Genomic DNA, 12879 nt, shown 5'->3' with positions numbered 1-12879 from the left:
TACCAAACATCTGTGTTGAACTGGAAAGGTGAGGTGTGAAGAATAGCATAAAGCAAAGACATAAATGGCTCTTTTGTCTTTATTTAACAAAACTCTTCCTGGATATAATGTAAAGATTATCAAAAGACTTGGGTGTTAGCATGGTCTGGGATTTAAGAACTTTGCTGAACTGTTTCCCCATACATAACTTTACAGGTCTGGAGGGATGGGTAGCCAGATTTGGCTAGGAGGGAATAACTGATCCATTTCTGGGAACTATTGTAAGAAGTGCAGACACTAAGAAGTGAACTTCAAAAAGCAGCTGGCAGTTAAAATAAAGCAGGTCTGGGTGACCACGGGGACAGGATTTGTCTTTATCTTGCATGTGCTTTTATTTTTTTGTGCAGTTCTTTGGGGTGGGGAGGATAGTAATAGATACTAATAGAAATGTTATTTTTATCTTAAGCATTCCCTAAACTGTCATTTTTCCTTTTATTAGGCAGATATATTCTCTGGAGCTATATTTATCCAAATGGCCATGGGGTTGAATCTTTATTTGGCCATAATCATACTGCTGGCTATTACTGGTCTTTACACCATCACAGGTGAGTTTGTGGAACAGATTGATACATTAAAAACAAGTTAAAAGGGGGTCCAGAAAGATGAAAATGGAAGCGGGGAGTAAATGGGAAGAAATGAGAGCATGAAAGGGGAGAGGTGTATGTGCATATGAGAGAGAGATGGAAGGTCAAGGAGAGGCCAATTCCCATGAAGGCATTAGCAGAGAGGCTCACATAATGGCATTCTTTGCCTTTAGGTGGCCTTGCTGCTGTGATTTACACAGACACCTTACAGACGACCATCATGCTGGTGGGATCCTGTATTCTCTCAGGATATGGTAAGTAAATCTGTTGAACGAGAGCTGGAATGATCAGCTACAGGCCCCCAGTGTCCTGTGGAAGTAGATCTAGCTTTGTCGAGTCCTAACAGGTTAACAGCTAAGGAACTCCTGTTGCTTCATGTATTTGTCAGGGATGGAGAAGAGCTACATTGCTAAGCCCTCCTGTCATCCTGACTAAGTTCTATAGTTGCCATAGGGATGTAATTCCAATGACAATGGTAGAGGAGATTCCAGGAGCGGCACCAGGGTTTTTGGCGCCCTAGGCGAAGGTCCTTCCGCGCTCCTGGTCGGCGGCAATTCTGCGGCGGGGGGGTCCTTTCCGCTCTCAGTCTTCAGGGCACTTCAGCGGCGGGTCCCGGAGCGAGTGAAGGACCCGCCACAGAATTGCTGCTGAAGACCCAGAGCACGGAAAGACCCCCCGCTGCTGAATTGCCGCCAAGGGTGGCAAAATGCCGCCCCCTCAAATTCTGGTGCTGGTCGCCTGAATGGAAGCACCGGCCCTGGGAGATTCATAGATTCCAAGGCAAGAAGGGATCATTGTGATCATCTGTTCTGACCTCCTGTATAACAGCTTATAGAACTCCCCAAAATAGGGCCTGTGTTGTTGTGAATAGGAGGCCAGGTGTCCATGAGATCTCGTAGGTACTAAAATGCAGTTCATCTTGTGAAATAGAACCCTGGTATTTAGGGCTCAGGCTACATAATTAATCAAGAGGAGGTAGTAAAGCCCTGTGAGGCTGTAATTTCCTCCTCCTTACCTTGTGGCTTCTAACTGGACTTCCTCTGTGTAAACTTTTCACTGAATGAAGCTGTCCCCCTTCTTCACAATAAACAGTATTTCAGATTGACTTAATCAGGTGGATGCTGCCTCTGGTCCTTACCTGGGTCAGGGAGCCTGGAGATATTATACCTGACAAAGTGGAAGCTTGGGTCTGGGGAATGGGAAGGACAGTGGAGTGTAAAGGAATCTTTTAGAGTTCCATAGCAACCTGAGAAGGAAAGCCGGTGGGGCTTCTTGCTAATGAGAGTTTTCACAGCACATTCTTTGTTTCTGACAATGTTGACCTCTATTGGGGCAGGTTTATCACATTGATGGCATGTTAGAGGCTAACAAATTTATTGTAGTGTTCAATACAGCTCACTTCATTGGATGCATGTAGTGGGAAATACAGAAGGAAGATATATCTATACATACAGGGAACATGAAACAGTGGATGTTACCATACACATTATAAGGAGAGTGATCAGTTAAGGTGAGCTGTTGTCAGCAGGAGAGAAAAATAACTGTTTGTAGTGGTAATGAAAATGGCCCATTTCCAGCACTTGACAAGGAGATACAAGGAACTGGTGGGGAAGAGGGGTGGAGATTAGCATGGGGAAATAGTTTTACTTTGTGTAATGGCCCATCCACTCCCAGTCTTTATTCAAACCTAATTTAATGGTGTCCAATTTGCAAATTAATTCCAATTCAGCACTCTCTCATTGGAGTCTGTTTTTGAAGTTTTTTTATTGTAATATTGTGACTTTTAGGCCTGTAATTGAGTGGCCAGGGAGATTGAAGTGTTCTCCAACTGGTTTTTGAATGTTATAATTCTTGACGTCTGATTTGTGTCGATTTATTCTTTTACGTAGAGACTGTCCAGTTTGGCTGGGAGTGGATGAGCTATTACACAAAGTAAAACTATTTCCCCATGCTTATCTCCCCCACCCCCATCCCAGTACAGTTCCTTATATCTCCTGTCAAGTGCTGGAAATGGGCCATTTTCATTACCACTACAAACAGTTATTTTTCTCTCCTGCTGACAACATATCACCTTAACTGATCACTTGCCTTATGTATGGTAACACTGATTGTTTCATGTTCCCTGTGTGTGTGTGATATATATAATATCTTCCTTCTGTATTTTCCACTACATGCATCTGATTAAGTGAACTGTAGCCCACGAAAGCTTATGCTACAATAAATTTGTTAGTCTCTAAGGTGCTACAAGTACTCCTATTCTTTTTACGGATACAGACTAACACGGCTACTGCTCTGAAACCTATCATTGATGGCATGGAGTTTTCTCCTTGGACTCTTCAGCTCCATCAAGAGTTTCAAGTGTCCAGTACCATGATAGGGTCTTTACATTCTGTTTTTCAGGATTTGCTGAAGTAGGAGGATATGAGGCCTTTATGGAGAAATATATGCAAGCAATTCCAAGCAACACCTCATATGGAAACATTACCATTGACCCAAAATGCTACACCCCTCGGGCAGATTCTTTCCACATCTTCCGAGACGCGATCACTGGAGATTTGCCATGGCCGGGCCTTATCTTTGGGTTGAGCATCATTGCTTTGTGGTACTGGTGCACAGATCAGGTATTGTAAAGGCAACAACTGGGAAGTTCAGAGCATTCTAAAATTTGCAGTGTAGTTGGATTGATCTCTCTCACCCCAACCCTGTGCCATAAAAATGGCGATTATCTCCTAAGAGGAGCTTTTTTTTCTCTATAGCTTTTAGAGTCTCAGCCTCTTCTATGTTAAGTGAATAGGATGTATATGTTCCTTTACTATTTTTTCATGCCATTCTGGACATATGCTGTGTATGTGATTTTCCACCCCCCTTTCTTGCAACATCCTGTGGATGAACATTGAGGGTCCAATTTTGAAAATATGACCTTTATCAATCTGAGTATAGACTTGGCTTCCCAGCGGGAAGTGGCACGGCCTGAGGGATGTGCTAGCCACTGCTTCCTGCCGCCCCCATTGGCCTAAGATGGTGAACCTTGGCCAGTGGGAGTCGTAATCGGCCAAACCTGTGGACACGGCAGGTAAACAAACCGTCCCGGCCCACCGGGGTGCTTACTGTGGTGAGCCACATGCCAAAGGTTGCTGACCCCTGCGTTAGACAATAGAGTATTTACTTTTAACCATTTAAATGTGTTACTGGGCCTTCAAATGCCCTTGTATTTTTGTAATTATGAGCAAGAACAAAGACTTCTTGCTGGAATACAGTTGAAACAGAGTCATTTGTGCCTTGGTGTGCCCGGAATCATGTGTGGGTGACAAAACTGGAGTCATTCACATCTACTGTCTCATTGACAGGTTATTGTTCAGCGATGTCTCTCAGCCAAGAACATGTCCCATGTGAAAGCCGGCTGCATCATGTGTGGGTACATGAAGCTGCTGCCCATGTTTTTGATAGTGATGCCTGGGATGATCAGTCGAATTCTGTACACGGGTGAGACCTAGTACTATAGCTCTCTCATTCTCTTCTCATTCCTCCTCCAGCCCCACTCAGTTTTCTTTGCTGTCCCCCTCCAGCTCCTTCAGTCCCTCTCCTGACTCAGACCATGAAACCACATACACAGACCAGCCTTTCCCACAAAGTAAGAGGACAGGGCTCTTTCTCCTTCCCCTGCTCAGGGCTCCCGGTGATGCTATTACTGTCCTTTGTGGGGACAGGAATCCTAGAGCATGTGTCCTCTTTGTTGGAATTTGTTACAACATTCCTGCTCTGAGAGGGTGGGAAACACTCCTGTCTGTGACTGACAGACTTCACAGGGCAGAGGGAGTGGTGCCTGGATCCCAGAGAGGAGTGTTCCCAGCTCATGGAAATGCCTGTGATTTGCATGCTGCCTGAGCTCAGTGTGAGCGCAATACCAGTTGGTTTTTTCTCTCTCCACTGAAGTGTGTGTACAACAACAGAGGAGAGCAGGTGGTCTGAGCTGGAGAGGGCCTTTCAGAGCACACACTAACTTTGCCCTAGTCCCAGTTTTGTAGTCCTCACATTATTCAGTCTCAACTTCTTGTGCAGTTCTGTGGATGCAGTTTTGGTGACTTGACCTCAGCAACATCACTATTCCCCAGCTAGGAAAGAAGTGATGCAGGAATGGAATTCCTTCCCACAGCTGCAGAGCCAACAGTGATATCAGGCAAATAAATCCAGTTGTTTAGCATGGAAATGGGTTTGGGAAGTAGTCTTGATTTTTGAGTAACTTGCTGCTATGATCCCAAGTAACCCTGTCTTGTTATCTTTTTCTCAGATACGGTGGCTTGTGTTGTGCCCTCAGAATGTGAGAGATACTGTGGCACCAAAGTTGGCTGTTCAAATATTGCTTTTCCAAAAATGGTGTTAGACCTTATGCCGAATGGTAAGCTGTTGCTGTGATAGAGTTTTTGTGGGTAAAATATGGATGGCAGATTAATAGAAGCTAGTTGTTGAGGGGGAGAAATGTCCCAGGGCTCAAATTCAGCTACCAGAACTGGAGACCTGCATTCTCATTTAGTCGATTTGACATCACTAGTTTCTTGAGTTATCAGGGCTCAGCTATCATAGGCCCTAGATCATTCCAATATACAGTTTATTCCTGTACATGCCAAGCATTATGATCAATGTGACCGTAGATGCCAGATGGTTACAGCCTAGCCACGACAATGTTACCTATTTGCAAACATGAGGCAGTAAGACGCTGCTGGCGTTAGCCTTCTGAGAGAAATAAATCTGGCCTACAGTTGCCAGTTATTAAGAGGCGGCCTCTGCCAGGATCTCTGTGTTGAGGGACATGCTTGCAGTCCCTCTGCTAAACTCACTGGACTGGGAAGAGAAAGTGCAGCCCCCTTGGGGTTATTGCTCTCCCACTGACCCGGAGTCCAATCAGGCAGTATAAACAACAAGATTGTGTTTTTGTGGGAGTGTCTCTGACCCCTCACTTTGTACACAAAGGATTCCTATCTGAGTAAATACACTCAGCCATTATCCATCTCCTAACAGTCCAGCCTGGGTATTATGTGGTATTGAAAATGTTGTGCTTCCTGACCTAAAAGGCACCATTACCTTCCATCTGCAGTAGGGTACCATGAAGTTGTCATAAGCTGGGCATGCTTCATTTACTAACAGATAGCTGGGTTGGAGAGGTCAGACCATGCACTCAGAGATGTCACCTATGGAGCATTCCCAGTGACTGACCCTCCCCAGCTCAGGTGGTGTGTCTCTCTGTGTTTCAGGTCTGCGAGGTCTGATGTTGTCAGTCATGTTGGCCTCTCTCATGAGCTCCCTGACTTCCATTTTTAATAGTGCTAGCACTCTGTTCACCATGGACATCTACACTAAAATACGATCCCGGGCTTCCGAGAGAGAGCTTATGTTGGCTGGAAGGTAAGTGTTACTGTCCCCCTTCCCAGCATTAGGAACCTAATGAAATATTGGAGCCATCACAGACTGCACCCTTCAAAGTTCACCTTAAAGTGCCTTGATGATGAACCACCTTCCACTGAATGCATGTGATGCAGCAGTGACCTCTTGTGGCCTGACAGCTTAATCCCATGTGTGTCTTTCTCGATATTCTGTGGGGTAGTTTCCAGCCATGTTTCTTATTTAAAGATTAATCTGAGGTGTCTATTCCCTACAGATATCCCAGGGGATCTATTTAAATTTCATTCCAAGATGCCAGTTAGACCAAGCTACAGCATCAGTAATATTCACTAGCTAAGCGCTGATTTCTCATTTATTCATTCCTCTCTGCTGTTTTATTGATTGCTGTATTTACAGATGACTTCTTATTATAGGTGATTTATTATTTTGATAGCAGAGTTCTCATTTTGGGTTGACTAAGAGCCAAGGGATCTGGTGAGATCTCATTGCTGGTTGCTTCCCCCAGCCCCACCCCACCCTACTCCCAGTGCTGATGGTTGATTTACTGTTTGTTTTTGCTGATGTTTTAATGCTGGTTGAATAACACAATGTTAAACTGTATTTGCAGGTTATTTATCTTAGCTTTAATTGGTATCAGCATTGCTTGGGTTCCTATGGTGCAGTCAGCTCAGGGCGGGCAGCTCTTTGATTATATGCAGTCTGTCACCAGCTACCTGGGGCCACCCATTGCTGCTGTCTTCCTGCTTGCTATCTTCTGTAAGAGGGTGAATGAGGAGGTGAGTACAGGCCAGGAGAAGAGCTCTGTGTGCAGAAGTTCACAGAAGACATTCATCTGTGCACTGGGACAACTGCCCTTTCTTAGTTTGTTCTCAATTTCTTTAAGGCTATTCCCGCTACAGGCCAGTGCCTGAGGTTCCAAAGCAGAATGCTTGGGGGGCTCTTGGCTCAGTTGAGGAATCCTCATATTCCTCTTCCACCACATATATGTAAATGTGCATGGACTTTGTTGGCTTCTAGACAGCTGTGGAGCTGGAACCACCTACTGTTTCACTGTGACTTGTGTTGAAGGGATAATTTCAGGTAAACAGTGCTTTATTGCAACCTTCTTAGGGTTCTGTAGGCCTCAACAAGGAAGGAGAAAGTCCTCTGGTTAAGCTGCTGGACTGGAACTCATAAGATCTGGGTTCTATTCCCAGTTGTGCCACAGACTCCCTGTGAGAACTTAGGCAGGTCACTGCTGGCTTGAATTTCAGAGGTGCTGAGAACTTGGAACAACTCCCTTAGAAAGGAACTGTCTGCTCAGCACCTCTGAAAATCACTCCAATAATAGCTCTGTAGCTCAATTTCCCCAATTGTAATGCTGAGGATAATACTTGCCTATGGTCCCCATGAGGATAAATTCATTAATGTTTGTGAGGTGCACAGATGCAATGGCGAGGAAAGCCAATAGATAAACAATATAACACTGTTTCCAGGTGGGGTTGGAGCTTTCTAGTTACTTTGACTCCTTTCTCTGGAGATTGGTGGATATACTAACAGTAGTAGGAGTGGATATTTCCCAAGCAGAGATATTCCGTTTCCAGTCACTGCTTGGTTGAATCTCATGTAATGGATCAAATCCTGAGGTTCTGAAGAAAAATGGATTAAGAATTAGTAAAATCCTCAGGATTTGATCCAAAGCACACTCCTAATTAGAAAAAATACTGGGATCAAGTAAAAGCTGAAGAAATTTGAAGCACTGCCTGGATCAAAGCCCCATTTTTATTAGTATCTTCCAGATTAGACTTTTCGGAAAGATTCTTATTTCTACTGTAAACTGAGTGTCTCACCTTGTCTTATTCCAATATATTTCTGTGATTTTTCTGATCATTTAACAATAATAGTCACAAAATAAAATTTGTTCAAACTAGAAAATTTCCAGCAGGATATTTAATTCTGTACCATTAGTTTTCTCCTGTTTAGCCTATGGGCCAAGTTCTACATCAAATGGGTGCAACTTGACTAAAGTCAGAGGACTACATCTGCTTACTCCAGGAGAGACTTTGGCTCTGTATGTCTGTTGGTTTTGTTGTATTTAGGAGGTAGGGTAAACAAATGGATAGGGAAGGACAAATCTCTGAAGGTGGTTCTTTGAGTAGTGTCCCTATGCGGTAGCGTCCCTGCACCTGGGATTGGAGATCTTCCCTAGCAGTGCCCATTGGGCCATACAGGCACTCCTCCCAGTCTTGCACCATGAGCAGCATCTATTCATTGCTGTGTGGTCCAACTGCCCTCAGTTCTGTCTCAGTTGCCTTGATCTGTGACCGAATCCTTAGCAGAGTCTTGCATATGTCTTTACTGTCCTTCATAATACTAGTGTTTTCACTACTATTTCTTAGTTATTAGCTGCTTTCTTAAAAATTTTAAAATTCCCTTTACCCCCTCTTACAACAAATATCTTTTTTCCTTTGGCTCTTTCCTCCCCATTGTTTTTAGATTAGCATAGGTTTCCTTTACTATGCCTTCCCTACTGGGTAGCTCTGCCTATCTGGGGCTATGCCCACATCTTCCAGGTATAAGAGGTGCTTCTCCTGTCATGAGGCTATTCCAGTGAGCGATGGCTACTCATAGTGCACACTGTTTGGGTGAGAGGCACATATCACAGAAGTGCACAAAATGTCACAAACGGAAGGCTCGGTCCAGAAAGGACCGTGAATTGAGGCTAAACTGTTAATAATGGAGAACTCACTGCGACTAGCCTCTGACCCTGGCCCCAATACCTCTCCTTTGTGGTAGTCACCATCAGCATGGTCATCGGCCAACCCCTGCTCACCATACACCACAAAAAGGAAAATCTTCATTCTCCCCCTCAAGCGGAGAAGAGACAGGCGCCAACTCACTCACCAAGGAGCCACCTTGGAAAAAGGCAACTCCCATGAGGTCGGTAGCCTCGACATCTTTGGGGGTGAGACCTGGCTCCTATAACCATCCAGACACCTCTAGTCCCAGCACTCTTGAGATCCAAGGGCCCTAAGAGGGCAGGACCGCAAATAGACACACAATCACTTGGGACTGAGAGGGACAGATCTAAAATCTCCCTCAATGACTTTGAGTGCTTTAGCACCTATTAAGCCCCTGGCGCCATCTACTGGTTGTTCAACAGAAGGCACTTAACATCTGCACCATCACTATCCATCATGTCTTCACAAATACATATATAGTCATCAGTACCGATGATGCTCCTGCTGGTATCACGAAAGTTCCGCTACCTGAGAGACCTGATCCTTTCTGACATTCCAGAATCACCGCTCTTCTGTACCAAGCTCCCAACAATCCATGCCTCTTCCCTGGATATACATCTGTCACACACCACTCTCTTTTACCATCGAATACCACTCCACCCTTCTCCATTGAGGAAGAAGAGGAGTACTCCATCATGCCTCACATCCCACGATTGTCTCAAAGGGCTCCACAGAATCATACTACTGCACTAGAAACCAGAAATGACACAAGTCCTTGTTATGGACACCCCTGGATGCAGCCCCAGGTGCCTGTTCCCCTACACTGCCCTTGGGCTGCATATAGGTCACACTTTCCCAAACTATGAGCAGAGACAGGGACAAATACACTCTCTGTCCTTGTCAGACTCTAGGCCTCTTTCTCTGAACCTGAATTGCTAGAGGAGCATGATGAAGAAACAGAGGAAGAGGTTACATCACCAGCCCACTTCTCCTCATCCTTCCCCAATGAGGTCATCATGCCATCACCTCCAACATCAGTAGATGATTTTAAACAGTTCCACAAACTGTTCCCCAGGATTGTGGATTCTCTCCAGATCCCCCTGGAGGAAGTTAGAGAACAAAAGCTCAAGATGCTCAACATCTTGCAGTCCTCCACGTTGGCAAAGATCGCACTTCCGATCAACGAGGCCTTGTTGGACCCAGACAAGTTGATCTGGCAAACCACTCTACCTGCAAGTGAGTGAACGAGAAGTACTATATCCCTGCTAAGGGCATGGAATTCCTATTTTCTCATCCTACTTCAAACTCCCTCATAGTCAATGTGGTGCAGGAGGAAGGATGACACAACTGTTCCAGGACAGCCCCTTATGACAGGAAGAGGAATTGCTAATTATGAGGCTCTCCTAGCTAAATATAACCATGTGGACTATTCCAAGTTTCATGAGGTCAGTCAACATCTTCTAGAGGACAAAAAGCAGCAGGTGGTGGAAAGACAATTTCTGTCTTGTACGGTGCCACAGGCCTCTCTGGATGCCGTGGACATGGTAGCCCGCTCCATTGCAGCATCTGTAGTGATGAGATGAGCCTCATGGTTCCATCTCTCAGGGTTCCCCAGGGAAGCGCAGATGACGGTGGAAGATCTACTGTGTGAAGGATCTAAACTCTTTGCCAAGCATATTGATGACTCCTGACATTCTTGAAAAGATTCTAGAGTGACACTGAGATCTCCTGGCATGCATACAGCAGTGCTGAAGAGAAGACAGGTAGATATCAATCTACTCCAAGATCTAAACCTCCACATTCCACCCTTCAGTAGCTTTATGATACACAATGCAGGTGACCAAGACCACCTCCCAAACACAGGCAGACATTGGCACAGGCAACTACACCCCACTCATCCATCTCTACACCACAATTTTGAAAATGTGGTCAAGGCCCTGAGATGCCTCCCCTGGTCCAGTTGCTGAAACTATCTCCAGTAATCCTTCAGTTTGGCAACTGATTGACCCCATTATAGCCATCATGGCGAAAAATCACCTCTGACAAGTGGGTATTCTATTCTGTTCCTCTCTCCTAACCACCGACCCCTCTTCCCTGTCTCTCTTCAGGGACCCTTCTCACAAACCCCTTCTACAAAAAGAAAATAAACCACCTGCACCTGGGTGCTATAGAACTGGTCCCATTCCAACACAGAGGGAAAGTTTTTTATATTCCCAGTATTTTCGGATCCAAAAGAAACCCAGCAGGTAGAGACTTATCCTAGACTTGAGGAGCCTCAACAAGTTCATCAAATTACAATGCTTCAAGATGGTCACACTATCAACAATAATCCCAGCCCTAAAACAGGGGGACTGGGCCCTCAACCTCCAAAGCACGTACTTCCACATCAGTCTTCCTATAGCGATTTCTCAGATTTCATCTGGGGTCTGACCAGTATTAATAAAAGGTACTTTGATCTCTCTATGGCACCCAGGATATTTTCTAAGGTCTTCGCGGTGGTGGCGACACCTTTGCAAACAAGGGATTGTAAGATTCCCATATGTAGACGACTGCCTCCTCATGGCTCCCTCCAGATGAACCTTTTCTCAGACTTCAGCCTCCAAATAAACATACAAAAATCAGTACTGATGCCAGCCCAGCATCTGGAATTTGAGGCCCAACTGGATGCTATAAAGGCCAGAGCCTTTCTCACAGTGCACAGATTTTCCACAATAATCACCCTCATCTCCACTGTGAGAACCTGCCCATGGATCTCTGCCAGGACTTGTAAATAGCTGCTTGGTCATATGGTAGTGGCCAAGTTCATGGTGAAACATGCAAGATTGCACATGCGCTGTCTTCAGGGATGGCTACGAACAGCATTCGTACCCCACAGACATAGCCTAAACACACTGCTCTCAATATCAATCAAGATCAAAGACTCATTAGACTAGTGAATGCAACCCTGAAATGTCTGCATGTGGGTCCCCTTCCTCCAACCAACACTGTCCTTGATATTGACAACTGACACCTCATTGTTTGGATGGGGAGCCCATCTACAAACTCACACAGTACAGGGCAAGTGATCCCTGTCAGATTCCATGTTGCACACCAACCTTCTAGAATTATGTGCATGGTGACACTTTCTGCCAATAATCGACAAAGGACCATAAGAGTAACAATGCACACCACCACCTGCATGTTCTATATCAACAGGTGGGGGGTGAGGGAGGCAGAGAGGTCCCAATCCCTATGCACAGAAGCTCTAAAATTGTGGAACTGGTCTATCCAACATGGCATTGACATCTCTGCCACATACCTACACATGTAAACACCATGGCAGACTCACTGAGCAGGAGGTTCTCACAGAACACGAGTGGGAGATGGACACAAGAACCCTACAATACACATTCAGTCACTGGGGATTCCTGATCATAGATCTGTCTGCCACTCCCCAAAACACCAAATGCCAACAATTTTGCTCAAGAGCAGGTCTAGGTCACCAATCTCTGGGGGATGCCTTTCACATTTTCTGGGATGCACCCTTCCTCTATGCTTTCCCACCCTTTCCCCTACCATTCAAAGTGCTCAACAAGATACAAGTGAAATGAGCGAGGGCCGTCTTCGGAACCCCTTGCCATGACAGATCTGGTATCCTAACCTCTTGTGCATGACAGTCTGTCCACTGATTACCCTGCAGTCAACACCACACCTCTTCTCTCAGGAGACATGCCAGATTCTCCATCCAAATCTAGAACTTCCATTTGAAGGCCTGGCTCCTTCATGGTTCCAGGATCCGAAGGTAACCTGTTTTGAAAGTGTAAAGGAGATTCTTTTAAATAGCAGATATTTGACAACTCGATATACGTACCTACAGAAATGGAAAAAGTTCTTGATTTAGTGCAACACCAAACATATCCCATCAATTGCCACTTCTTTACTAGTCATTCTGGATTACATCCTGGAACTCAAGAGATTGGGGCTATCCACAAGCTCCATTTGCATACATCTGGCCGTCATTACTACATTCCACTCCAAGATAGAGGGCAGTTGGTATTTACTCAACCAATGACAAAAAGACCTTAAAGGTCTCCAAAACCTTTACCCTGAAGTATGAGACCCCACCCCACGTTGGGATCTCAGCCTCATTCTATTCTGAA

At 45.1% G+C, this 12879-nt stretch overlaps 1 protein-coding gene across 2 annotated transcripts in view; it reads left to right on the top strand.

The window, feature by feature from the left end:
• Window positions 1–12879, top strand: part of SLC5A1 (solute carrier family 5 member 1) — a 49948-nt gene that overhangs the window by 28333 nt on the left and 8736 nt on the right. For both annotated transcript variants that reach the window (XM_030583338.1, XM_030583339.1), the window contains exons 6-12: window positions 479–584; window positions 797–877; window positions 3024–3244; window positions 3971–4106; window positions 4912–5019; window positions 5873–6023; window positions 6628–6796. In XM_030583338.1, the coding sequence (XP_030439198.1) occupies window positions 479–584; window positions 797–877; window positions 3024–3244; window positions 3971–4106; window positions 4912–5019; window positions 5873–6023; window positions 6628–6796 (972 nt within the window). The remainder of the gene's footprint in view (window positions 1–478; window positions 585–796; window positions 878–3023; window positions 3245–3970; window positions 4107–4911; window positions 5020–5872; window positions 6024–6627; window positions 6797–12879) is intronic.

Source organism: Gopherus evgoodei, chromosome 13, assembly GCF_007399415.2.
Source record: "Gopherus evgoodei ecotype Sinaloan lineage chromosome 13, rGopEvg1_v1.p, whole genome shotgun sequence".
Taxonomy (NCBI): Eukaryota; Metazoa; Chordata; order Testudines; family Testudinidae; genus Gopherus; species Gopherus evgoodei.
This window is presented reverse-complemented; position numbering and strand designations above follow the sequence as displayed.